The 27,340-nt window shown below is 36.8% G+C and overlaps 2 protein-coding genes across 24 annotated transcripts in view; one reads left to right on the forward strand and one right to left on the reverse strand.

Moving 5' to 3' along the window:
- The window catches only part of dock7 (dedicator of cytokinesis 7), a 47,977-nt gene that overhangs the window by 7,221 nt on the left and 13,416 nt on the right, over positions 1–27,340 (forward strand). For 10 of the 23 annotated variants that reach the window (XM_044128291.1, XM_044128300.1, XM_044128293.1 and 7 more), the window contains exons 9-33: positions 97–246; positions 1,064–1,144; positions 1,401–1,563; positions 2,175–2,317; positions 2,403–2,496; positions 2,603–2,765; positions 11,329–11,446; positions 11,600–11,670; positions 12,562–12,700; positions 12,809–12,910; positions 13,360–13,446; positions 14,430–14,661; positions 14,801–14,965; positions 15,192–15,212; positions 16,214–16,383; positions 17,276–17,365; positions 22,083–22,172; positions 23,015–23,110; positions 23,210–23,350; positions 23,653–23,766; positions 24,228–24,395; positions 24,508–24,650; positions 24,741–24,910; positions 26,165–26,343; positions 26,467–26,649. In XM_044128291.1, the coding sequence (XP_043984226.1) occupies positions 97–246; positions 1,064–1,144; positions 1,401–1,563; positions 2,175–2,317; positions 2,403–2,496; positions 2,603–2,765; positions 11,329–11,446; positions 11,600–11,670; positions 12,562–12,700; positions 12,809–12,910; positions 13,360–13,446; positions 14,430–14,661; positions 14,801–14,965; positions 15,192–15,212; positions 16,214–16,383; positions 17,276–17,365; positions 22,083–22,172; positions 23,015–23,110; positions 23,210–23,350; positions 23,653–23,766; positions 24,228–24,395; positions 24,508–24,650; positions 24,741–24,910; positions 26,165–26,343; positions 26,467–26,649 (3,273 nt within the window). The remainder of the gene's footprint in view (positions 1–96; positions 247–1,063; positions 1,145–1,400; positions 1,564–2,174; positions 2,318–2,402; positions 2,497–2,602; positions 2,766–11,328; positions 11,447–11,599; positions 11,671–12,561; positions 12,701–12,808; positions 12,911–13,359; positions 13,447–14,429; positions 14,662–14,800; positions 14,966–15,191; positions 15,213–16,213; positions 16,384–17,275; positions 17,366–22,082; positions 22,173–23,014; positions 23,111–23,209; positions 23,351–23,652; positions 23,767–24,227; positions 24,396–24,507; positions 24,651–24,740; positions 24,911–26,164; positions 26,344–26,466; positions 26,650–27,340) is intronic. The other 13 variants (XM_044128302.1, XM_044128305.1, XM_044128306.1 and 10 more) reach the window with 7 other exon arrangements.
- angptl3 (angiopoietin-like 3) lies at positions 4,162–7,578 on the reverse strand. The gene is made up of 7 exons (XM_044128318.1): positions 6,928–7,578; positions 6,453–6,563; positions 6,230–6,341; positions 6,025–6,138; positions 5,832–5,927; positions 5,394–5,669; positions 4,162–5,311 (listed from the first exon to the last, which is right to left on the reverse strand). Exons 1-7 carry the CDS (start codon positions 7,453–7,455, stop codon positions 5,133–5,135), a joined length of 1,416 nt encoding a protein of 471 aa, XP_043984253.1. The 5' UTR covers positions 7,456–7,578; the 3' UTR covers positions 4,162–5,132.

Below are 27,340 nucleotides of genomic sequence, written 5' to 3' on the forward strand. Positions count from 1 at the left end.
CTAAAAAAATATATTTTATTATTATTGTAGTGTATTTGTTGTCATACGGATGCATTTTTTGTCTAAAATAATCAAATTATTTTCTGTTCCCTTCAGATATCTGAAAACTTTTTCTTCGACTTAAATTCGGAGCAGATGAAAGGAATGTTGCGTCCGCACATCCAGACAGCAGCCATCTCCACTCTGGCGCGCTCTGCCATTTTCTCCATCACCTATCCTTCCCAGGATATTTTCCTGGTCATCAAGGTGAAGCAGCTTTGCTATGATTTTGTTTGCATCAGTGATGAATAAAAATTTTTTAACTACTTTTAATTTTTAAGAATTAAAAATGTTGGGGGTAATATTTTATGTTGATTGTAACAGAGATGGAGTAAACAATGTATTTGAAATACAACAATTGCAACTAACTAGATGGTCTGTGTAGTCACTAATAATAAAAGGAAATGATTTAAATGTCTTTTCATGCTTTAGTAGTTCATAACAAAGAAGTTTTTCTGGGATGTCGGGGAAAACATACATTTTTATGTGTTTTGGCCTTTCATCCACACAAAATCTCAGTTTGATATTACTAAAAGCAATTAGTTATCAGTGGATATTTCATAAATAGGTTTTGTGTTCACATAAAAATAAAACTTAGTTTTAGGTTTTCACACATTACAGTCTGTGGCAAAGAATGCACCAGTATATCCATGCTTGCTGTGGCACGTTTCCCAATCGACATAGTCTTGTGGTATATTAACTTTATATTTTAATATGGTATTTAAAAGTAGGTCAACTTATATAACTGTCCACACAAGCGAATCTCCTGGCCCCATGTTTACTTTGTAACAGGAAGTAGTGGTTGTTCTGAAGGATTCTGATTGGCTAATATAGATTTTAGCTTTGCACTTTGTTGCTCAGTATAGGTTTGGCATGTTTAAGGGAATATTCTCCAACAACACAGGTTTGTGTTGTTGGAGAATATTCCCTGCTTGTATGTATATGTATATGTATATATATATATATATATATATATATATATATACTACACATTAACCTGTTTTCTTTTTTCTTTTGTCAACAGCTAGAAAAAGTACTACAGCAAGGTGATATTGGAGAATGCGCAGAGCCTTACATGGTCTTCAAGGAATCAGATGCAGCCAAGGTGGGAATTAGATTGAAAAATAAATGCAGAAATTTTATATCTGAACTGAGGAAATAATGTGCAGGTTATCCATATATTTACCCGGATTCCTTTTTTTAATGGCTTGTTTTGACATTTGTTTTATCAAAATATACAGTATCAGCATTTAAATACACTAATAGAAGCGAGGTTGTGCTTCAGGGCTAGACCATAATTTGTGATATGGTTCTTTAATTAGTAAATTGCAAGTATGCTTAATTTAATATATTTTTTATAGAACAAAGAGAAGCTGGAGAAGCTCCGAAGTCAGTCAGAGCAATTCTGTCAGCGTCTGGGTCGCTACAGGATGCCTTTCGCATGGACCGCCATCCACCTGATGAACATTGTCAACAGTGCCGGCAGCCTGGAGAGAGATACCGAATTAGAGATGAGCCTATCAGGTCTGAATTAGCTGTATAACTCAAGCAAACATTGAAATGAAAACTATAAATTTGCAATTCTACAAAATGTTTACAGGTTTACATTTAATTGGGTTCAGGGAGCATTAGAAGCGCTGACAGCCATGCATAAGCCTTTTGGACCTGCCATTGCATTCCCACCCTTTAAAATCTTTATCTAAAAACACTTTCTGAAAACAAATAGTAAGAAAAGTCAGAGAAAATAAACATCAAACAAAAACATGCAGCTAAATTGATCCTTGGAGTGTTACTTTGAGTTGTTTGTTCAGCCTTTGGTCCTGCAATGTACGTGGTGCAATGCAATATTTCATCCATGCAATGTTTTCTTTTAGCTGCCTTAGTTGCTGGGCAGATTAAAAATAGCTACGTTTGGGGTGCTGTGGTTGCGCAGGGGTTAGTTCTCGACGCAGCTGTCGCAGGTTTGATTCCCAGCTTAGCGACCTTTGCCACATTTCCTCCCCCTTTTCTCATTACTCACTTTCCTTTTAATTCACTATCAAATAAAAGCCACTAGAGCCAATAAAAACTTTTTAAAAATAGCTAAGTTTAAAAGGTTTTTTATTCTAAGTTTTGCTTTTTTTTAATGTTTAAAGAGAGAAAAGGCTCATGGTCAGAACGGAGGAACTCCAGCATCATGGGAAGACGTTCCCTGGAGAGGACCACCAGCGGAGATGAATCATGCAGTCTGACAGGATTTAGGCCTGCAACACTTACCATTACTAACTTCTTTAAACAGGTACAGGTTTATTCAGAAAACCTATTACCTTTCATTATGGTGTTTTTATTTTAATAAATTTCTTTGCTTTCATGTTTCTTGATAGGAAGGGGACAGGCTCAGTGATGAAGATTTGTTTAAGTTTCTGGCTGATATGAGAAGACCTTCTTCAGTCCTGAGGAGGCTCAGGCCCATAACAGGTTCTGCCAACTCTTTTATGTATCACCTATTAGGACATTGTAAAAACAGAACAATATTGTTCAGTTTAATTATTTATTTTTTCTTTCCCACCTTTTATCACCATAGCCCAGTTAAAGTTGGACATCTCTCCAGCTCCAGAGAACCCCCATTATTGCCTGACTCCTGACCTTACCCAGGTTAAACCTTACCCAGACAGCAGGGTGCGCCCCACGAGAGAGATCCTGGAATTTCCTGCCAGGGACGTCTATGTGCCAAACACCACGTACAGGTACACAAAAATTGTTTTTACTTTAAAAGTTTTCTTTAATTATGTCTGTCTCATCATTTTTAGGAGACCAATTAAATCTCTTCTCATCCATTTACTTTATTTTGAAAATTACTTGATTAATTGGTTCATTGCTGCGATTGTAATTGTTTATCTCATTCCTGTTGTTTTGTGAAGGTCATGGTTGCTAGAACACTGCACACACTGACAGCACCTGCATGCACAGGCAGATTCGATCTGTGTACATAGTGAACGTTGTCCATCTGAATAAGGGCTATTTTTTGTCAAGGTGACTTAGAAAACTAAATGTTACCAGACAGCAGCCCACAGGGACCCACTGTTGCCAGACTTGCTGTTTTGCGTGTAAAATGATCTCCATCCTGACTCAGACTGATTTATCACATTATATGATTGAAAGAATTTTTCAGTTTCTCAGGGGAGAGGGAAAGAGTTGGTGGAACATTTGGTATTAGTATGTTTTAAAAGTATCTTCAAATCATACAACACAAAATTCCACCATATTATAATTTTATGATCACAAAATAAATCCAAAAGGACTGACATGTCGGACATTTAAAGGACTAAATACAACATGGCTGACTTCCCAGGATGTCTTCAAAAAGTCATGTCAATGACGATCAAACGTATTTAAATAGTTGACATTGATCAAAGGTAACTGCCTCTATAAAAGCACAGGTTTTAGAAGTTTGTTTGTCTGGAGCAAACAAGCATGTTAGTACAATGTCAGGGTGCTAAGGCATTAGCAATAGCCTTACAGAAGTAGCATCACTATTTTTTTTAACCAAGTGAATTGAATTAGTACCAGAAAAATGTCCATTAAATTGTATTTAGTGATGTACTTTAATTCAAAAAAATTTAGACAAGGGGTTTGCAAGCTTCACAATCTCAAGAGCCAATTTTGCCCTCAGTCTAGCAAAACAAAACAAGTGAAGAGCCCTATATGTTACATGGCGTTCTGAAAAAAGAAATACAATTTTTAGTTAAAGAAGAAAAAACATGATGTATTTTTTGTAGAGAGTGGACAGATATATCTTCTTTTATGATAAGCTGATATTTATTTGAAAAATAATAATAAAAAAACACCACAAAGTTCCCAACCTATTCTTTAGTGGAAATTTAGTGCAATTATTCCAATAAAAAGAAAAAAAAATATCTCTATTAAAAACAGTTTTTCTTTGTTAATCAAAGTTCTTATGAGCCTTTGTGGAAGATACAAAGAAGCCAATTGAGGCTACAGCTCCAGGCCTCTGATTAGGACTAAAATATAATTAGAATGTCTTATTAGTGTAGTAGTAGCTGAATTTCAGAATTTTTAATTTCCTTTGAACAACATCTCTTAAAGTGTTTTAATAAGATTAATTGAATATAGAAACACATGTGGACACTCTGTTTTGTTTATTTCTTTTTTCATAAATACAGTAGGATTGGATAGCATATAATCATTTTTGCCAGGAAGACACCAAGTATGACACACATTTACAAAACAGAAATTTGTGCTGCACTAATGATGTGAGTCAATATGACCCAATATGACAGTGGAGACTCAAACACACAATGTTAGCTAACAATGCCAGCATTAATCATTATCTTATGAACATATTTTAAATACTATACAGAATAAAAATAAAAAACTGACCTGACAATGATAAAAGGTAATCAGTGCACTGCCAGAGTTTGAATGATCAATAGTTTGCTGACAAAACCTTACCTGACCCATAAACCTGAGAGGTTGTACTCAGAGGATGGGTGGTACATAACAATAAAAAAAATCTAGAATGTCTACAGATGAGTAAAACAAAAGCAGCCTGCACATTATAGTTATAGCAAATACAATTCCTATTGAAGCTTATATATTACAATGTGCATGCATTATGTAATAAGACAATGGCTATTCTGCCTGTTACTTTAGACAAGATGTTTCACGTCATAAAGATAAGATACACTTCTAATAGTATACTTGGCCTAGAAGCTGAAATGCATTTAGGTTAATCTGATTGCACAATTTATGATTGAAATTCATTGAGAAATTTTCAACCCATGTTAGTCCCCGGGTATCTGGAACAGAATCTGGCTGCGATGTGGATCAATAGGTCCACTGATTGCAGATGTTGTGTAATAACTGTTTTAGTGTCCTTGGTGCATCAGATCCAATAGGTTAACAACCTACATGCCGTTATTGAACCATTGCATCACATCTTTAAATCCAAATTATGACATATTTCACCCAACAAAAAGTTAAAAGGCAAACTCAATCTTGCTTCCCTTTCTTTGAAAACCTTTAAATGAGTGTAGATCATTATGTAAAGACATAGAATAGCAATAGTATAGAAACATTTGAGGGGTGTAAGGTTAGTTTCCGCTATCTGTTAATGCACGTAAGCTAATTTTGCTCATCTTAAGGGAATATGAAGGTCCTGTTCCAGGCCGCCATTGAATGCCCTTCCTCCTCACAGACCGTCCTTTTGTTCTCAAAGAGAAATACTTTCCATTTAGGTTGGTTTCACTGCACGCACTCTGCCACCAACCTCCTGCAAATGCATGAAACAACAGATGTATCAACACAAACTCTGCAACTAATTTCTACAGTTTCTGTCATGAGAGACACAGCACCTGTGCAGTTGCGCGTAGTACAGTCAGAGCTGCAGCCGCTGTCGTTGTTCTTGTCTTTAGTGGAGAATCTCGATCCGGTCAAGTTGGTCATCACATCAGGTAGGTCCCCTGCAAAATGGCTGACGTGAAGGGTGTAGTCCTTGGAGGGACCTTCCAATGAAAAGCTGTACTCAGCCCAATGCTTTTCCTCCTTCCAGTCTTCCACGTCAATTCGCAGGATGTAACTTCCCAGTTGGCTGATGGTGTGTATTTTCTTTAGACCCAGCCAGAAGTCCTCTGAGGGAAACAGCAGTCAACCTATTCCATTCTGAACTGCTTATATGTGAAAGAAATTTCTCCAAAATGTAAAGCACTTTGAAATGCAGCATGATTGATCTTAATTGTTACAAGGAAAGCTGCAGAACTGGCTAACTGTTCAGATTCTACAAGTGTACTCACTTTCTAGGTTTCCAAAGCCCTTTTGATACATTTCCCATGTTTGGTCAAAATCCACAGTACTATCAACTCTTTGCTGAATGACAGTGAAACCCTGATCTATAGAAGAAAAATGGAAATGTACAGTTCCATATTAATTTATATCATATTAAGACGTCTCTATAAAAGGTAAAAATAAGTTTTCTGTTTTACTTACCTGAACTCATTTCACAGTAAGCATAAAATGGCTCAGATTGGTTTGGTTTGACAGCATAGACTCCACTCTTTGTTTCTCCTCTGGTAAATAACTCACTGCAGTCTACAGGAAGGTCTGCAACATATTCACAAGTGAAGACAGATTATAACCAATTGATCTAATATTAAGCAATATTTTTATTTAATGACACATTTTACACAGTTACCACGTGTTTCTGTTCCAGTGGAGTTTATTTGCAGATATTCAAACATATCAGTGGCTGAATCGTCTGAATCCATTGTCTTATCAATAGTTTGCTGGAAGCTGTTGAAGCTAAGCTGCAGAGAATAAAAAACCCACAAGTATTTTTCATTTTGAAAGAATTTGTCTACATCATGTTTTTCAAAGTGCAATATGTGTGTGTAGGTTGCTTTATATTCCATATCTACCTTTTCCTCCAGATTTTTTATCTTGATTTTCTGGTTGTCCAGCTGATCATGCTGCTCCTTCACTGCTTTTAGAAGGCTGGTGATTGTTTTCTCTTGTGCTTCAATTACCTCCTAGAAAATATTTGATTCATGCATAATTTCCACATTATTACTAATAAAATTCTAATGTGTTATTTAAAAAAATGTTCCTTAATGTTCAACTGTTGGACAAAAAAACATATATTCTGATATACTTTTAGGAAAAGTATGAGAAATGTGAAACAGCAATGGCAAAATAGATTCATTATGAATAATTTACGATTACTGTTATGTCTTCATGCATAGTCCTTACCAACTTCCTACTTTTGAACATTCTGCAATAAAGTTTTACGGAACATCCGCATTAGAATCACAACATGTATTTCAGTGAAACGAGTTGTAGAGAAAGGCTTTTAATTTAGCATTTTATGGAGTTTTATAATCTCTATCTCCTCACCTTAAGGGTTGTGATTTCGCTGAGCTGGTCTGCGGGGATCATGCTCTCTGACAATCCCTTCAGCCTCTCCTCCAGGCTTCCCACTTTGCTCTGCAGCTGCGTGCGCTCCTGCAGGATGGTGTTTATCTTGGTGTTGATTTCCATGGATAGGTTTCTGATCTCCTCATTGTTGGCCTTCAAGATGTTAGTGGTCTTTTTGAGTTCCTCCTCTTCCTCTTTGATTTCGGATGTGACCACCGAGAGCTGGTAAAAGGAGCGGTCGAAAATGTTGAGCTTTTGGAAGATGTCATTGATTTGGGCTTTGGTCTTGTGGACAAACTCTCGCAAACTCTGGCCGAGTTGGAGGAGCCCGTTGGCCAGGAGGCGGACGTCATCCAGCATGGCGAAGCGAGATTTTGCTTCGGTTGGAGTCGCCTCTGTGGTGAGAACCTCTGAGGGCAGGGTGGGGGGCTCCCTCCTGGGCGAGGTGTCCAGATGGTACGCAGCAGTCGAACCAGCTAACAGCAGAAACAGGCAAAACAGCTTCATTGTGATTTTCCTCCTCCTATCCTTAAATGTGAAAGCTGTTTCTAATGTTGCTTTCACTACTTTTTAACTCTATTCTTCCTCCCTGTGCTTACCACCAAGTTTCTTTTACTGTTAAAAATGATTAGAGAGCAGCAGGCGGTGCTGTGTTATATACCCACTGTAGAGGCGGGGGGGATTAGCTGATCATTAAACCCTACTATGTTTTTAGCTTTGTCTCCCACCTCCTCCCAAATCCCCCTCGAGCCCTCCCTCTCTCAAACAAACAAATCACAGTAGTGTGCAAATGACATGTGCCCCCCACCCCTTCTCTACTAACCATTTAACCCCAATCCCCTCTGTATACCACACCCTACCCTACTCTCCATCTGTGGTGTGGCACTTTAGCTGATCAGCAGAAGCCAACAATGGCTATCTCTGTTTTTGATGGATCGTCAGCCTAATCAATCTCAAACCTTATAACTCTGCTCACACTTTGCTCAGATTGATAATGCTGTTTGTAATTAATTCTCCTAGGTTTGATTTAGTATGGTGCTGATTCAGCCTGCCAGACTCTCTCTCTGTCTCTTTTGCTGCTTCTCTCTTTTTTATTTTGTGGTGAGGGGAGAAGACTCTACATCTGTGCTTCTGGGTATGAATTAGTGTGAAGAATTTGGACAGGATCTATACTTGTTTGTGGTTTTATTGTGCGGTCTGTATTTTAATTTTAAATAAGTTTTCTGCAAGAATGGATATAATTAGGACAGCCTTGGGTATGAGATCTGCAAGGTAACCTTTGTAAAAAACTCCATAGTTTGATATTTATGTTTGTGGAGAAAAAATTAAGTAGGAATTTTATGGTCTAATTTATTTTCTTTAAAAGTTAGCTTGTGCTAGAATGTATTTTGCAGCTATCAATTGCTGATTGATTGCTGTTATCAATCAATCAATAATTTACAAACACATTCTCTTAAAACACTTTCTATAAGAGTGGGAGCAAGAAGAATAAGTCTTTTGTAAACCTCCCGTTTTCTCAATAATTACAAAATATTGTATACTTGTATACATTAAATTAACAATATAAGTTTAAAACGTCATTATTCTCAATATTGTCTCAGAAGTGTGTAAAACTTAATCATTTTTAGCCTGTAAAGTGTTTTGAATTGATTTATAGGTTAGCATTTTTTGAACTCATCCAAATTGTTCTGTAGTTTTACTCCATGTGCCAAAATGCATTTATTTTAAAGCAGTATGCACAGTTTTATTACTTCCTTCTGTTTTTTATCACTTGATCTTGAACTTTTGTGAATTAATTGCCAAATTTCTTTAAGTTAACCAAGCCCCTTAGTTTTAAGATATTTCATTTTATTAGTATGCTTTCTATGCTGCTTTCTATTATCTATGACACTTATCAAACATTTTGATTTTAATAGATTTACTTAAGCAAAAACCTAGAATACGCATGTGAAATGTATGCCAATATGCTCCTAGTTGCTTGAAAACTTAAATTTTTTATTATAACCCTGTATAAGGAAAAACAAATTAATCAGAAGAGATCGGCAGTAGTCATTTATCTTACATACTGACACACTTATTCTTGTATACATATGTGCATGAAGGCCAAAAAACCCCATTGCTAATTAATGACAGACGCTTAGATTTGGGATGCTGCATCTGCCTATTGATGTCCCTGTTTGGAGTGAATATGTCTGCAGGGAACAATGGTTTTATCATTAAAAAATTTCCACCACGGCCAATGCAGTGTGCTTACTTTTAAATAGCAAATAGTATTAATGGAAAATTGTGTCATTTTATGCTTTTTTCAAGTGGTTTCATTGGTTGATTTGGCTGATTAAAGCTTGAGATGCCCAAACAACTTTTCCCACTTCTGAATTGAGCACTTGTGATTATACTTGCGCCTAACAATTATTATTATTATTTTTTTTTTAGAAAATGCAGGAGATAAAATCTTTTTCTTGTTGATCTTGGAAGGCTGGCACTTTGAGCAAGCCCCCTTGCTTTTTGCTCAAAACCAATTTTTGGCTGTCATAATAAATTAAAGGTTTCACAAATGATAACTGACTTTTGAAGATTTTTTTTCATAGCTTATACTGTAGCAATACAGCATTGTTCATGCCAACCCCTGATGAGATGTTACCCTGAGTGGAAAGCTGTTTTGCCTTTACCAATAACCATCATTGCATGGTCAAAGTTGGAAAAAGTTTATTCACTTTGGTGCTGGGAGGCAAAGTTCAGTAGAAAGCAGCTGTTTCCAGAGAAGCTTCAGTGTGCAGACACAAGCTGCTGAGTCAAAAATTAATACAGTTCTGTGCCCCATATCGTAAACACTCCCAGTGGTGAATTCCTAAATTTCAGGCATAATGATGCAACAAACCAAATAGTTTATCTGCACTGACTAATTTATTGGAGCACTCTGCTGCTATGCACTCTGGCAGTGACAGTACATCTTAAAATCCCGCACAGGCATCTTGATGAGCTCTTGTGTTTTTTGTGATTTTGAGGCTGGATCATCTTAGTTCCCAGTAATGAAGAATTGATTAAAAACTTTTTTTTTTCTTCTTCTTCTGGCAACCAAAAGCTGGGTAAATGTGCCAGGAATCTGTTTCATCAGCTCAAATCTGGTTCTAGTTTATTATTTTCCACTGGACCCTAAAGGTTAGTATAACAAAAGACTTGAGAACTTAAATTTACGTAGGTCTAGTGGAGTCTTCATGTCTGGAGCTGACGAGCCATTCACTCACTCGTGCTCCATTGCAAATTCAAATGTTGATTGTTTGTTGTTTTTTTTCATTGAAAAGTACTGGCAAAGCAAAGTTTACTTTCCTTTGTGTACTTATTAACTTAAGCTGAATCTGAAGAGATGAATGGACCAATCATGGTTATTTGTTATTTGGTTATTTGTGCTTATTGATTGCTTAACTTTGCCACAGCAAAATTATGTTGAGGTCTACTGCAGTTTGAGGTCAATGACCTACTTCAAAGCAGCCACGGCTGTTGCTCAGATACCAGAAATATTTTAGAGAAAATAAGTAAAATTCTAGATATCAGACAGATTCCCACACTCCTTACTTGGTTGTGGTTCCAGCTGTTGTCTCTGTGGGTCGAGCTCCCCCAGGACTGATTACGTGATTGTGGTTAGCCAGCAAACCCCAAGCTATTTTACACTTCCTATAATGGGGCCGTTTCTTCTGACTCAACTGAAGCTTTAGTTTTGCTTCCAGTGATTGTTGCATATTTTGCCACTTAATGTTTTTTTTTTTGTCAAGTGGGCAGAAAAAAAATTAAAATTACAGTAGTTTCCAGGCTAACAAATGTAGAATAAAAAAAAAGATGCAGGTTAAATATTTTATTTTCTGCTTTGTAGAAATGTAGCTGAATGATAGTTTTCCTGAGGATTATTCGTCTACTGTACATTAATGTTTTGACTGGCCGAGCCTCCCGTATTTGCCAATCAGAGCATGGCTTATGCAACAGTGTGACCTTTGACCTTAAATCAATCACTTCATGAATTCTGATGTTACGTTTTAAGGTAAATGGATCAACCACTCTTAAAAATACCTGTTTTTCCTTGAAAGTAAAAGCTCGCACAAAGTCTTGTCACTTTTTTTTAATTAAATGGTCTTTGCTAATAGTGTAAACTAAATAGTGGGTTGTGTTTGTCTCTAGGGTTATGTTTTTGGATAGAGAAATTAAAATAAAACTAAGATAATTTTACTGTAAAAAACAAATACAGTAAAATTATCCAACATTTTTGTTGGATAATTTTTTGTACAATTTTTCTTCTTGAAATGATTTTTTCTTTAATAAACTTGTCGTACGGTGACTCTTGGACTTTGTGTAAATTACTATCTAATGTGTTGAATTCTTTCATTTCAGGAATCTGCTGTACGTTAACCCTCAGAGTCTTAACTTTGCCAACCGGCAGGGCTCTGCTCGCAACATCACAGTCAAAGTGCAATTTATGAATGGAGAGGATCCAAGCAATGCAATGCCGGTATGCCGAAAGGAATAGTTAAGCTGCTCCAGAGAATGTTTGATTTGATTAATTATGACAGTTGTTATGTTGTTAAGTTGGGAATTTTGCTTTTTTGCAAAACTGTTGGCTTTTATACATATTGTTGTGACATTATTTCTTCTTATCCTTCAGGTCATATTTGGAAAGTCAAGTTGTGCAGATTTTTATAAAGAGGCCTACACTGCAGTTGTGTACCACAACAGGTGGGTGTGTTAATCTCAAAAGATTCAGTACTTCTTATTTTTATTAGCAGTAGCATGATTGATTTGCTCCCAGTGTCTTCATCACAGCCTGAAAAAGTGCTTAACAAACGAAGAGCAGACAAAGAAATAGACTGTTTAACTGAAGTGTGCGGTTCTTTTAAATAAGAATTATTACATCTGAAAAGTTTGCTCTATTGTGGCTGTATTTAAACCTGTATGACCTAAGTTCTGCCCAGTAACTTTCAATAGCAATAAAAGTAAATTTCTTCTTTTTCTGAATTTAAATAATTTTGTCCATGAGAAATAAGAGCCCCGCTATGACCTCTTTTAAACATTTCCTTTCTTGTCAGTTCCAGTGTATTTGTTGATACTGAATGCTTGTTGTATTGTTTGGTTGGTTCTGAGCTTGGGCCTGCAGAGAGTTTCCTCCTTTGGGACCTTAAACAATTCCGCAGAAGTTAATTGTGACTTGTTATATAATTGACCTTTTTCATCACATAGCGACCTCAATTTATTTGTTGACTTGAAATAAAATTGATCGAGATACAAATGACAAATTTGTTAAGAAAATTAATTTGTGGGTTGACCAGTAAAGTAGAGTTGAATCTGAGTGGCCCCTGGAAAAACCTGCTAAATTCTTTCTGCTACAGCCAAACAGCATAAAAGGCTGTTAACTCTTGTTTTGTGTTATTGAACATGACGATTGATTTTCGATATAATGGCATTTTATCATTTTATTCATGCAGCAAACAAGGGCCTCTACATCGCAGTACTATAAATGTCAAAAATGAATGAATGATCAACTAACAATATTTTTGTGAGTTGGCAATGTCAAGGGTCCAATAAACCAATTTTTAAAGATATTTTATCATTTGTCCTTAATGTCTGAAGATCCCCTGACTTCCATGATGAGGTGAAGATCAAGTTGCCTGCCTCCCTGTCAGACCACCACCACATTCTCTTCACGTTTTACCACGTCAGCTGCCAGCAGAAGCAGAACACGCCACTGGAGACCCCTGTGGGGTACACGGTAGGTGAAACCACAATAGTGCTCTTAAAAACACGGCTCTCATGCTTGAACGGATGCAAGTTTACACCTACTGATCAAAAAAAATCCATGTGTGTTTTCTTTCTCCAGTGGATCCCAATGTTACAGAATGGCCGTCTGAGAACAGGACACTTCTGCCTGCCTGTATCTCTTGAGAAGCCACCACAGTCCTACTCTGTTCTCTCTCCAGATGTAAGATCTGCTAAAATAGTGTTATTACATAGAACTATGGTAAACACAGTAAGGTTGTATGCAATGTTCTGTAAAACCTAATAGCATGTTTACAGGTCTCACAATGAGTTTGACATTAAATGAACACAATCTATGTGATGTCAGCCAATTCCAGTTAAAGGCTAAAGTTTAACCTGTTTAGTAGATATTTTGTATCTTCCTTCTTCAGAGGGTTTTGTAAATATGAATAAATCTTTAAGAAGTGAGAAACCCATATTAAAAGTGCATGAATATTAAAATGCCTTAAAAAGAAATAATACAGATCTCTAATCATCTCAAACAAGAGTTTATTTTTAGCTGGGTTGTTGTTATGTACATTTGACTGGCCTTCAGTTATAATCTCTTACAGAAAGAACAGATCTCATTCGTTCACTTTTTCCCTTCCCAATATTTTCTCTGTTATATTTCAGGTTCCCCTCCCAGGAATGAAGTGGGTAGACAACCATCGAGGAGTCTTTAATGTGGAACTTGCGGCTGTTTCAACTATCCACACACAGGTAAAATTACTTCATGTTGCAACTTCAGAAAATCTAGTACAGTTTAGTGAGTTTTTCAGATTAACTCTCTCACCCTCTCATTTGCTTGTTTTATTTGCTTATATTTTGATGTAGGTTATTAATAATTACAAAATAACTCCTCTGAATAAAGAACTACTTCTTTGTTTGCTGGCATAACTTTTGCATCTAGAATCATTTTGAATTAAAAAGAAATCTTGTTTATCCATTTTAACTCCATAATTCCTTCCCAATACTTCTTTAATAATAGTTAAGTGTTGCCTTGCCAGCAATTTACTGAGCTCTACTCCATCTCCGTATCTGTTGCTGTTTGGAGACTTGACTGTGGGGCTTAGAAGCCTTACTGCAGCTAATGTGCTCATAAACGCTGCTCTTGGGAGAGATTGGAGTTGTTAGATTCCCACATGTTCTTCTGGTAAAGTTCGTTTTTCAGTTTTCACTCGATGATCCAACTTTAAAACACGGAGATTATTATTATTGTACAACTTGCATTTAAATTGTTTCAGTTACAATTTGAAAAGCACTAGTCAGAAATTTTGAACAGAAGGTTTGTAAAGCTCTGACTTGTCGATTCTATTTTTTTTCCTATTTTCTCTTCTATAAATAACAAAATACTTTATTGTGGAATTGAAACAATGATTCTTGAAAAACAGTCCAAAGATTATAATACACAATTTTTTTTACTGTAGATTAAAAGTCAACCGGTCTATGAGAGTGACAACTTCCACACTGTAGGATACACAATTTGGTTGAGCTTCAAGTATGGTTCGTTCACTGATTAGAAAAACATCCGATTTTTATACTCCTTCTGGACAATCAAAAATAGTCAAGCAATAAATTGCCTAATTATTGTTGCATCTCCAGTTATCTATATGGTTTTTCCTTTTTTTGTCATTCTTTTTTTCTCAATTTATTACCAATACATCAGTAAAACATTTCTCATGCTTGCCCCCTTCTTTTTCCAGGACCAGTACCTGGATAAGTTTTTTGCCTTGGTGCATGCCCTGGATGAGCATGTGTTTCCGGTCAGGATTGGAGATATGCGCATCATGGAAAACAACCTTGAGACCGAGCTGAAGTCCAGCATCGCAGCACTCAACTCGGCTCAGCTGGAGCCAGTGGTTCGATTCCTTCACCTTCTTCTTGACAAATTGGTGTTGCTCGTAGTTCGGCCGCCAGTCATCGCTGGACAGATTGGTATGATTCTGGATTACACTGACTAGAAAGGAAAGTGTGTACTGAACACTGAAAGAGATGGACACATTGAATGAGTGGTACTTTTCTGTTCCGGTGCCTTCGGTTTTACAGTGAAAGCTGTAATGTTTTTGTGTTTCAGTGAATCTAGGTCAAGCATCCTTTGAGGTAATGGCATCTGTGGTGAACCGGCTTCACAAGTACCTGGACACCAGCCAGGACATGCACGGCCGCAACAGCCTGCTGTCCTCTTACATCCACTACGTCTTCCGCTTACCCAGCACAGATCCCAACTCACCATCACCAGGTATTTTACAGCCAACACTTTTACTTTTACGCCTTCTTTATTCCTGATCTTTTTTTCACCTTGTTTTGTTAACTGGATTGATTTTCCAGCTCACCCTCACTGCTCGTCTTTTACCAGACTTGTCTGCCTTAATTTCTCTTACATTTCTTTTCTTTTATTTTTTTTTTACTTTTTGACTTTTTTCCCTCCTTCCACATCCATTTTGTCTTCTGCCTGCCCAACACAGACAACAACTCATCTTTAACAGGTATATATGATCCATTACTCTACATTATAATATGCAGTTTTCCACATAAATATTGTCATCTCTTCACCTAAGACTATTTTAATTTTGATAATTTTTTCTATTTTTTAAGACACGTTTTTAAATCCAGCTGCATATCAAGTTCTCTGGAAAAAAAGTGAAAAATCCATCTGCCCACCCACTTGTTTTTGACAGTTTCCTCCTGATCAACTTTGTTTGAACTATTGTTCTTTTTCTAACCTTGTTCGGTGTTTCACTATGGGTCGCCTCAGCGTGACCCAACTAGCTGGGTCACGCTGAGGCGATTCCCATAGTGAAACACCTCACTCTGTTATCAAAGAATTACGTCACTTGAGGGATTACGTCAAGTAACCCAACGTTTTTCTTTCATATTTAAATGTATATGTGCTATAGGTTCATTGGAAAATTTCTGTATTTGTATTTAAAATGTTTTAAATGGGGGTATTATGTATTTTCCAAGCAAATGGTGCCATTTTATACCACAATCAGTGTGACCTTATTCTAAAATTGCTGTATATATACAGTTAAAAGAAATTGGACTTTATATCATAGCCACACCTGACTCCTTGAAATTGGCTTCTGTTTCTTTAAGAACTTCCTAACCTTTCTGACACTCCCCTTTCATCATATCGTCACAACAATTTCAGTCTCTGTCGTTGACAACTGCTCTTTGCAACACTGTAGTTTGTATAATAACTACTTATTATACATAAGACTACTTACATTAGACTTGCAGTTCCACCAAGTGGAACTGCAAGTCTACTGACTTTGATATTTCTGCAAAATCAAAGTAAGTTGATTTTGCATAAAACCCCCTTTTCTTTGTAGATTTAAGTGATGGAAAGTATGGATTATTGATGTGAAAAATGTCTATCAAGCTTTATTAGAATTTATAGACTTGCTATCTTATGGTTTGCTGTGGTGCCACCTCCTCACACACCCTACTCATCACATGCAATGTCTCCCTTTGTGGTATGTCGAAGGTCCTGGAGGGTTGGGCGGTTCGGTTCACTATGCCACCATGGCTCGCTCAGCAGTTCGACCAGCCAGCCTCAACCTCAGTCGCTCCCGTAGCCTGAGCAACAGTAACCCTGACATATCTGGTACACCCACCTCTCCCGACGATGAAGTTCGCTCCATAATCGGAAGCAAGGTAAAAGGGTCAAAAATTACTTTAACTTCTTTCATATGTCAAGTTTCTTAGACAGTATAGAGGAAGAACCATTAATAAAAATGTTTCATTGCTGCTAAATACTATGGTTAATTACTTAGCATTTTTACAATATAATAATTAGGGAAGTAGCCTGACCCCAAAAGGTAGGTGAAAGGGATCTATACTTCCTAACCTACATAACGCTGAGGTCTCCATGTACACCATGACCCAGCTGCGATGTTGTCACCATGTTAACTGTATGGCTAATCCGCAAACATAAAATTGAACATCTTATCTCTAACTGTTGTAACATCAACCTGTCACTGACAGACATATCTAAAAAGCTTAGAGAGCTTTTTCTTTCACATTAATCAGTAAATATTGTCAGTGACATATTTTTAAAGCAAATGGTTCCATTCATGTTTTTATTGGATTGTTTTGGTATTTTATTTCATTGTATTTATCTGTTCTCATGAATTTTGACTCGTATAATTTGAGATTTCCCACTTTAACCTTTTTTTTTACTCAGTGAGTGAATGATTGAATGTGCTTTTTTAACAGTCTTGCTTTCTTGTAACCATTATATGATGGATGCAGCCCTTTATTGATAAATCTCCCCCTTTCTGCTAATATTTAACTAAACCTCATTTTATTTGTGCTCATAGTGAAAGGGATATGAAGAACATTTCAGCCTTGCTTCTCTGTGGTGATGATTTTAATTTTAATTTACTGACAGTTAACCTTTTTGGGGGGCCTTTGGCATCTTCCGGCAGTCATGACTTTTGAACATCTTTAACTTGTCATTATTCCTTCCCTCCTCCTTCCCCCCGTGCTGCTCGCTTGTTCCCTTGCCTCCTGCCTGCCTTGTGTCCTTTGACCTTGGCACCCATAGGGCTTAGACCGCTCCAACTCGTGGGTGCACACCATGGGCTGTAGTGCCCCCTGGGGATCCAGCCCTGGGTCCGCTCCAGAAACCATGCAGGTGGTTTTATGAATGCCCCGTCCTTCACTTTGCCTCACTACAAGAACAACTTTATTCACGCTGAATGGATACTGGAATATTTGAAGTTTTGGTCTATTGTTGTTGCTGATGGTCACAGAAAAGTGCTGATAAATACATTGTAGTTTCAAACTTTGTTATAAAATGCTTACAATATTCTTAAGTCACATTACTTTCATTGTCACCCACTGTTAACTATATATGACCAAACTAAGGAGACTAAAATTGTAGAGGTCCAAAAGTGCCATATTTAAAGAATAGCTAAAACATGTGTCAAATATTCCAAAGAAAATAGAACCGAAGAAAGTAAAATACCTTGCAGCAGTGCTACTGGAGATTATTAGTTGGCGTTTGCAAAGCAGCCAATCCAGGAGCGCCATTTGTTTTCCTTGGTGCTGATTGGCTGTATGTCCAAGAGTGAAGATAAGGACTGTGTGTTTTAAATCATATTAACATATATTTGGTGATTGAAATATTAAAATAGGCTGTCATATGCTTATGACTTAGAGATGGTGTCAAGTCTTCACAGATTTTAGCTATTCACGTACAGTTCCCTAATGCCCACCACTACCACCATTATAGTCAAATACAGATATATAGTTAATTTAAACTGTAGGCAAATTTAGCAATCTAGTTTTATTAAAAATAGTTATCCAAGTTTGCAATGACTTTTGCAAACTTGGATAACTACCTTTTGGGGACTATAAAGTCATTGCAAACTTTAGTATGATTTACAAGAACAGAACAAAACATAAAAATTATTTCCCTTGAAATTTTATAAATTTATATTGAAAATGTCCATACATTGAGTGCAACATGGAACCCAAGTTATATTCCTTGTTTGTGTGTACAAGCTTGGCCTATGAAGTTTATTCTTATTCTAAATAATTTAATATATTTTTTTAGATAATATAATATGAGGCATATGAGTCTAGAATTTAAAAGGTATTAAAAAGACCTCAGTAAAACTTCTTGAAATTTGCAGAATCCCTGTAAGTATTTCTTGGTCATAGATTACAAGACATTATGAATTAACGCTTTTATGTCTGCTTTACTCATCAAATGCAGTGGATGGAGTCAGTACCGCTTTGGTCAGATATAATTGGTGTAAAGTTAACATTCTGTGCAAATGACTAAATCAGATGTGAAGAATTTAAATGAGAGTCACACTGACTTTCATGGTTCACTGCACCAGTAGCCTGGAAACATAGGATGGTTTCTAACTATAGTGAATTAATTTTATATGGAATTAGTTACATAATTTATAATATCTTTATTTATGTTTTTATTATTTTCAAGGTTGTTATTTTTATTAAAATGTAAATTATTTACTCATTTGAATGTTCATTTATGACATTGTGACACTTTTGGCACTCCATAAAAAAGTCATGTATACTGTTTAAAAGTGACATAAAAGACCAATACTTTAGAATATTACAGCATTTTCCTAATCTTTAAACCACAATCCTTCCATGATTTCACTCATGGGAGTCACAGCCGCCTCCATGACCTCCTTTTCATCCTAGACCTTGTTCAAAAATGGCATTAATAGTTGTTTTCAGTGATCCGACATCTCAGGACGTGAAATCAGACCATATTCAAAGGTGTTGAGATTATTTTAGCTGTATTGATGTGATGTAGATTCTCCACTAACATCTAACTGGATACATAAAACACATTTTTATATATCCCTGGTTACATTGGGTTGTTATAACAGAAAATGTTGTAACATACATACACATTTCACTTTAACAAAGTATATGCATTCGTGTGCCTGTTATCCATGGTTTGCCACATGAAAAATTAAGTTCAACATATTAGATATAAATATTGCAATTTTTGTGCCGCTTGCTGAAAATGAACAAACTATCACCCAGTAATGAAGTAAAAAAGGAAAACTTAAATTTTTCTTTAATTTGGAAAGAATGGATTATTCCAATAAAAATATGAAGGAACTCTTTTTGTTTACCCATTCATTTTAGAAAAGGTGAACAATAATAAGTGAGACAAATTGTTAATTTCTCATAATTTTTGCTAAATTGTGATTGGATCACTGAAGACTCATGTCGATGCTAATTATGAAAAAGGTTTCAGATATCAACACCCTTTGCTTCTCACATCTAATGCCTCTCTTTTTCTTCTTTTATTTGCATGAAAATCATGTAGACTCAGATATCCAAATGCCAGTTTTGATTTGGGACTAGAATTCTCCATTTCTTTCTTTTCATATTTCATCATAGGTCTTATCACAATAATTAGACATTGCCCAAACATTTAACAGAAACATGATCTTCCAACTATAAAGATTTCATTCACATTGTTTTATTTGATGGGGAAGAAAAAGAGTAGTGTTAGAATTTATCTCAATCGTCATGGCAGTTTGCTGTTTGCTCTCTGTCTCCTTTCCTTCACCTGCATGACTCAACTCACCCTATATTTTCTATTCACTTTGTCTATTAAGATTTTTGTATTGGTGGTTGTGAATGTGTATCAACTCATGTGAGCTTCTTGCCACACATTTTCATTTAAGGTTTAGTCCTGTTTCATTTTACGTTTTTTATGACATAGGCATTATTACTTAAAATATTAATCTAATAAGACTCCTAAGGTAGTATTGTGTTTGTTTATAAAATTATAAGTATTCTATTTTACCCACTAAATTTGCCTCAGGAAATTATCCATACCCCTTTAACTTTTCCACAATTTATCACATACAACCACAAACGTCACTGTATTTCATCACTCTTTACTCTGATGCTCCAAAATAAAACCCAGTGCAACCACCTGCTTTCAGTAGTCACCAAATTATTTAACCGCTGTCCACCAGGATATAATTTAATCTCAGTATAAATGCCGCTGTTCTGTAGATACCTTAGACATTTGTTAGAAAACAATAGTGACCTAACAGCATCATGAAGACTGAGGTATACAACAGACAGACCAGCGCATATAAATATTTTAAAGCATGATTAGATTATAAAATAATATCTCAAGCTTTAGACATTCCAAGAACGCATAATCCAAAATTCCAATAATATGCCACAAAGACAGGGCTGCCAACATAAAGCGACACACTGGTGGGACAAATGGGGCCAGTTGGGCAGCTGCCACCAATTGGACTTCTGCTGGTGCCTTGGCACTTGCCCCTTTTCCCAAACATATGCAACACTTGAGTAGGGTGTTGATGTGTGAGCCAATGGACCTTGCAGGCGTTGGTGAAGCACCATGCAGTGCTGCCCCCTGCCAGGTGGCCAATGGTGTATTCACACCTGACACATTTGGTCTGCTTTAAGAGACCACAGGTCATTTCCCCTGTTGGTCTGGACCTTTTGAGTAGGTGTGAATACACTCAACTCAAATGAGCTCTGGTATGGCTTGCTGTTGTGAATACAGACCAGACCTTTACTAATTACAAACTGCTAGCATAAAAACACAATGCAATGTTCACCAAGAAAGTCCTTTGGTGCACTTTTTTGGTCTGGATGGTTTGCATTCATAAACATGTGAATGAAGATGGCAAAATACTGTGTCCAAAAAAAACTAACACTTCAAGGCAGTACATGTTTTTTTTTTTTTTTTTTACAATTTTCACAGGAAGTTACTAGAAAGTGCTTCACAAAGGCAAAGCATAAAAAAATGAGAAATGAGTATAAAACCCTGCCAAATGACTAAATTCAATTGGCACAGATAATTAAATATACAGTCTAAGGGCTTGTCAGCAACAGACTGGCGACCTGTCCAGGGTGAACCCCGCCTCTCGCCCAGAACAATAGCTGGAGAAAGGCACCAACAACCCTCCCGACCACAGTAGGGACAAGGATATTGGTGAATGGATGGATGATCTAAGGGCTTGTGTTGTTAGTATTGGGCATTAACACTGCACATTACCCTTAATACACAGTTACCACTGTGAAACCTGGTGGTGGCAGCATCATGATATGGGAATAGTGATAAATACTGGGCAGTCCTGAAGACTTGAGACTTTAACAGGCAATAAGCCCTGTACATACTGTTACAGATACCATAAAATTGTTTAGATCAAAGCAAATTATTAAGAGTAAAGGCGTCTAAACACAAATGTGCATCATGCTTTAAAACTTTTTTAACTAGATATATTGAAAATTATTTATTATTTTCTTCCATGTCACAATTACACATTATTTTGTGTTGGTCAGAAACATATAAAGCAAAGAAATAAATTGAAGTTTGTGGTTATAATGTCACCAAATGTTGAAAAGTACAAGGGGCTTGACTACTTTTGAAATGCACTATTAAAGTAAAATAAAAGTCCAGACATTGTAGGCTAGTCTATCAGTGGTTGTCATTTTAATGTCTCTTCATTCTTGTAATAACCTCCGGGGATGCAGAATGGTGCATCATCACAATGGCTAAAATCTATCACTTAAACACTTGTATGCAGCCATTTTGCATTTCTACCGTAGGGCATTCAAGCCAATGTTCCTCTTGCTTAGTGGCACAACATTTAGGTGTTGTGGTCCTGTCCCGTGTCTTAATTGTTTTGTGTCCTCATGTCTGAAAAGCAACACAATCACAAAAAAAGTGTGTTTTGTGCATGTATATGTGGGGAATGCGTGACCCAGCACACAGTCCCAGCGGCTCACGTGCTGAGGAATGGCCCCACACTTTTGTTGCTCCTCCACTAATCTTGCTGTCACCGTTCCATTCATCCCACCCATAGGCCATGGAGCGCTGTGGCAATCGCATGTCTTCGCACACTGAGAGCGCCAGTTTCTTGCAAACTTTAACAGGACGGTTACCCACTAAAAAGGTAGAGCCACTTGCACTGGGGGAGGAGCCAATCCCGCCCTCCTTGTCTCCGCCTCCTCACCTGTTATGTCTGTGGATGTGTGCCTCTGGATTGGTTGATGTCGTATTTGGTTTTTGTGTTGTTTTCGTTGAATGCTGTATACCAATACTTTTGCCGCTTGTTGATATTTTCAGAGGGTTTGAATGTTTTACTTTTTTTTTTTTTTTTAGTCTGGCTAAAGCTAACTGTGAGGTGTTCACATTGTCTGGGAAGTCTTCCCAGTCAGAAAAATCTCTGCATTGTTTTGTTTTTGCAAATGTGTAAATATTGTATAGAAAATCTTTTCTAAAGTCGTTTGATACTCAAAGATTTTTTTTTTCTGTTTGAGATTAAAAGAAATTCTTGTCAGTTTGTGTAATCTACAGTCCAACATTTCTTAGGTTTGACTATTAGTTACAGTATATTTTCTTTCTCATTTTTGTCTTTGTGAATACAATTAGGGAAGACTTTCCAGGCAAAAGTTGGTGTGTTAGCCAAACTACACTGAATATTAGGGTTGGATCTACAGTAGGGAAAATGTATTTGTAGGAATTTGTTAGCAATAAAAACTTTTCAAACTAAATGGCATTGTCAGGTTTCACTGTAAAATGCTGTAGATTAAATAGAAACTCTTCAGAATACAGTTTAGAACTGTAGTAGGGACTGCAGGTGTAACTGCTACAAATCTGTGCCAGACAAAACTGCTGTACTTTTTCAGGGTCCTTACTTTTGTCTTCCTCTGGCTCTGTCGCTTGTTGTTTCTGTCTCCATCCTTGTCTCTCCCCTCCATTTCTCGATGTTTATGTTTCAAATTTGCCACCCAGCTCTTTCACGAGGAGTTGGCCCTGCAGTGGGTGGTGAGCAGTGGAAGTGTTCGTGAGGGGGCTCTGCAACAGGCCTGGTTTTTCTTTGAACTGATGGTAGGAGATTATTTGTGTATGGCATGTTTTTTCTCATTACTACCTTTTGCAAAAACATGACGGTGTCATTTGTTGTCTCATCAAAAACCAACACTACAGGTAAAGAGTATTATCCACCACCTTTACTTTACCGAGCGCTTGGAGTCGCCAAGAAAAAACCGATTCCCCGAGCGCTTTATGGATGACATCACAGCGCTGGTCAGCACCATTGCTGGAGATATTGTCTCTCGTTTCCAGAAGGTAAATGAAGACCTTTTAGTGATATCAGCTAATAATCTCAAGAAGTAGAGTTTCTTGATATATCAGCTAAGGGACTTAGCTTAGCTGAAAAACAGTAACTAACTGTTTTTCATCAGTTAGTTACTCAGAGACTTCCTACCTACACAAGAACAGTTTGGGAAGTAAGAGAGATAATTATTGAAATGTTGACATTTGTTTGGTTTGGGTTTTTTGCTAACAAATGTAGGTGGTCCTATAATTACACCCTACAACTGTTTATGAATTACTATAAAAAAATATGTTTGTACTTGTCATGTTTTCAGGATCTGGAGTTGGTGGAGAGGATAAACACTAGCCTGGCCTTCTTCCTCAATGATTTGCTGTCAGTCATGGACCGAGGCTTTGTCTTCACATTAATCAAAACATATTGGAAACAGGTGCCTATTATTACTTCCACCATCTGTATCCATCCATCCAACAATTAATTCCTGCATTTGGCTTATCATTTGTTTAACAATTTGTCTCTCTCCCAGTTCATTCTTCCATCCATCCCTTTCCTTCCTTATGGTCTCCTCCATTCACAGGTTGCTGTTTTAAAGCCAGACTATCGTAGAAATATATGCAAATCCAGAATAATTGTGTTTGTGTTTTTACTTTAATATCAGCTAGAAATAGATTGAGGACTGGAGATTTAAATTCAGAAACACATGAAAATCCAACATGAAAACAGTCTGACCATCAAATTGCTGTTGCACATTTTGAATATATTTTAAAAAGATCACAGCTCCAAATGTTACATGAATTTTTGATTCCATATGCTCCAATTCTTTTTACCTTAAATAACACACTTCACCATGCTGGAAGATTTATATTTCTGTTCTCAATTTTCTTTGTTTAGGTGTCGACAAAGCTCTATGCTTTGCAGAACCCAACTCTGGAATCTTTACGGCTGGATTTTCTAAGAATCATTTGTAGTCATGAACACTACGTTACCCTGAATCTACCCTGCAGTCTGCTAACCCCACCCGCCTCGCCTTCACCATCAGTGTCCTCGGCAACCTCACAGGTTAGTCAGAAATACTCAAATGCCAGATACTCTGAATTTCATAAACTTACGGTATGGTAATTGCTGTCTGCCTGGCCTCAAATCATATAATAATTGTTACCTTTTTCTTAAGCAGAGCTCTGGGTTTTCCACTCACGTCCAAGACCAAAAGATAGCCAACATGTTTGAGCTTTCTATCCCATTCAGAGAGCAACATTACCTGGCTGGGCTTGTGCTCTCTGAGCTTTCTGTTATACTGGACCCAGATAATGAGGGGTTAGTATGTTTGTAAAGGTGATATGAACATGGATAGATTCTGTTTATGCTCTACATTCATGTCCTCTTTGTTTAAATGTTTGACTTCAGAATGTTTGGTCTCCATAAGAAAGTGGTGAACGTTGTTCACAACCTCCTGTCAAGCCATGACTCTGACCCTCGTTATGCTGACACAGAGGTCAAGGCTCGGGTCGCTATGCTCTACCTACCTCTTATTGGGATTGTTATGGAAACGCTGCCGCAGCTCCATGATTTTACAGGTATAGTTCAGAAGTTCTTATTCAAGAGCAATTATGTGAACTCCTGACAGCATGAAACATTCTCCAAATTAACAGTAGTTCTGCCAGGATTGAGACGGCAGGGATGAAACGGAAAAAGGAGAGTTGTTATAATTAGAAACAAATCTTTCAGCTTTTTTCAGTTTTCTTTGATGTCTGACCTGATCATTCAGATTTTGACCTTTTTGTACTGGAGGTTCTTTGATATTTATTTTACACAAATCCTGGTTGGTCATTTAGCTCAATAGTGGAAGTTTTTTTTATTGCATTAATGAGCAGGAAAAGTCTATATAGCATTTTAAGAAATTGTGCAGTTCTGATCTCTGTACCTGCAACTAGTGATTATTTTAGTAATCGATTAATCTATTGATTATTCTGACAATCAATTGATACAATAAAAACAATTTATTGCTGATTTTTTGTTTAACCAATACAAGGAAATACATTAAAATATAGAAATAAACAAATAATTCAATTCTCTTTATAAATAAGAAAAATGCTATCGTGCTGCCTAAATTGTAATATCATAGCATTTTGGCTAAAATAGGTCACTTGAGTTTTGGATAAAATATATTTACAAAGGTGTTTTTAATTTTAAATTCAAATTGTGCAGACTTTTCGTAGAATTTTGGCTTAACTTTTTATGAGCCTACTCTAGTTAAAGAGTAATAAATTACTAAATTAATAGACGATTATGTCAGTACTCAACTAATCAGAAATAATCCTGCTTGATCATTTTAGGCTTTCTGAATATTAATCAATCTAAAATATTTTCACATTTATTTTTGTGGCTCACTTTTTAAAAAAATGAGATTTCTCTTTCCAGAAAGTTAGAAATGAACAATCCATTTTGGAAATTTGGACATTTGTATTGTTCTCCTTTTCCTGCAGTCGAATTAAATTGTTTGGAACAGAATGTGAATAAATGCCAATTACCTATAGAATTTTAACTGTTGCATTTGGACTTTAAATAGCAACACCACCTTGCACCCTTTAAGGTTATCAGTTGAGCTTCAAAGCGTGGCACCCCCTGACATCATGTTCCCTGCTAATCTCTAACCTTCCTTATCTTATGTTTTTTGCTATTTTTAAACTGTGTACTTTTGCGTTTACCAAGGTCTAATGCAAATTGTGCGTTTGGTTTTAAATTATATTTTAATGGATAATGGATTTTTCTGTATTGTTATATATGGTACCTTTTTATCATTGGTAATTCTTTTCTTTTTATAACATTAGAGTCACACAATCAGTGGGGTCGGCCCGGCTGTCCCCAAGGTACGGCTGTGGGTAGCGGGGGAGAAGAAGCAGAAGGAGAGGGCAACAGTATGATCAGTCAGACTGTTGCCATGGCAATAGCCGGAACCTCCACCGCATCTCCAATGTCCCGACCAAGTAGCTTTTTGCTGAACTCGCAGGTAGTTTGCTGCTTGCTATGCGACATAACGAGTCAGTATAAGTTAATTAAATGTCTCACCACATTTGGTGCCCATCTGTTGTCGTTTTTCCTCCCTGTCATTTGATCTGGGAAATCTCTCCAGACGGGTCGCCAGCATGGGAGCTTCTCGGCCGAGTCCAGCCGCAGTCTGCTGATCTGTCTGCTCTGGGTTTTGAAGAATGCAGATGAGCTGGTGCTGCAGAAATGGTTTACAGACCTGTCTGTGTCTCAGCTCAACCGCCTGCTGGATCTCCTCTACCTCTGCGTGTCATGCTTTGAGTACAAGGTAGCATCCCTGATGAGATGGATAGATTTACTTTTCTAAAGATGGTTAAAAAAACCTTGAAACAAATTATTCTTTTGTTGCTGTAGGATATACTTGCAATTAAATATCTAGAAAAGTGTAATTTAAGTACATTTATTTGGTCAGGAAAAAACATGTTGGGAAACAAATTTCTTATCAAAAATGGCCAGTGTTACTTTTGTTGGTACTGCGGCTGCAAGTTTTTTATATACCACACTTTTTTTGTTAGGACATCCAAATAGCAATCTAAAATTTCACAAGTTTAAAGCATACAGAGAGAGATCTTTGACCATTGCTGTTTGCACAATTTCTCTAGATATTTCAGAGTTGTGGTTCCTCTTGTTCATGTGTCTCTCCAGCTCACCCCTCAAGGTTTCTGTAGGAGTTATGTGTGAAGGCTGAGATATTCATGGAATGAGGTTAATTTTTGGATTGTCCTGCAGAAATACTGAATGAACCCCTGGGTTAAACCCACATGCCAAACAAAGTACCAGTGCCACGACTAAGTTGACACACTAATACTTGTATGCTTTTGTGCAACACAGATACCACTCTATAAGCAACTTTAGACAACAGCTGCTTTTCCAGTATTCTTGTGAAAGATGGTCGTAGATTTTTCAAAACATGATAAACAAAAGCATCATCATGCTTTCTCCGCTGTGATTATAATTAT

The sequence above is a fragment of the Gambusia affinis genome, linkage group LG10, assembly GCF_019740435.1.
Source record: "Gambusia affinis linkage group LG10, SWU_Gaff_1.0, whole genome shotgun sequence".
NCBI classification, from domain to species: domain Eukaryota; kingdom Metazoa; phylum Chordata; class Actinopteri; order Cyprinodontiformes; family Poeciliidae; genus Gambusia; species Gambusia affinis.

Excerpts from the sequence above, each read along its gene's own strand:
- angptl3 (XM_044128318.1), bottom strand. The coding sequence starts at position 7,455 with ATGAAGCTGTTTTGCCTGTTTCTGCTGTTAGCTGGTTCGACTGCTGCG. Across the intron at positions 6,342-6,452 it reads TAAAAAATCTGGAGGAAAAG|CTTAGCTTCAACAGCTTCCA; the intron begins GTAGATATGGAA and ends TATTCTCTGCAG. Across the intron at positions 6,139-6,229 it reads CACTGGAACAGAAACACGTG|ACCTTCCTGTAGACTGCAGT; the intron begins GTAACTGTGTAA and ends AATATGTTGCAG.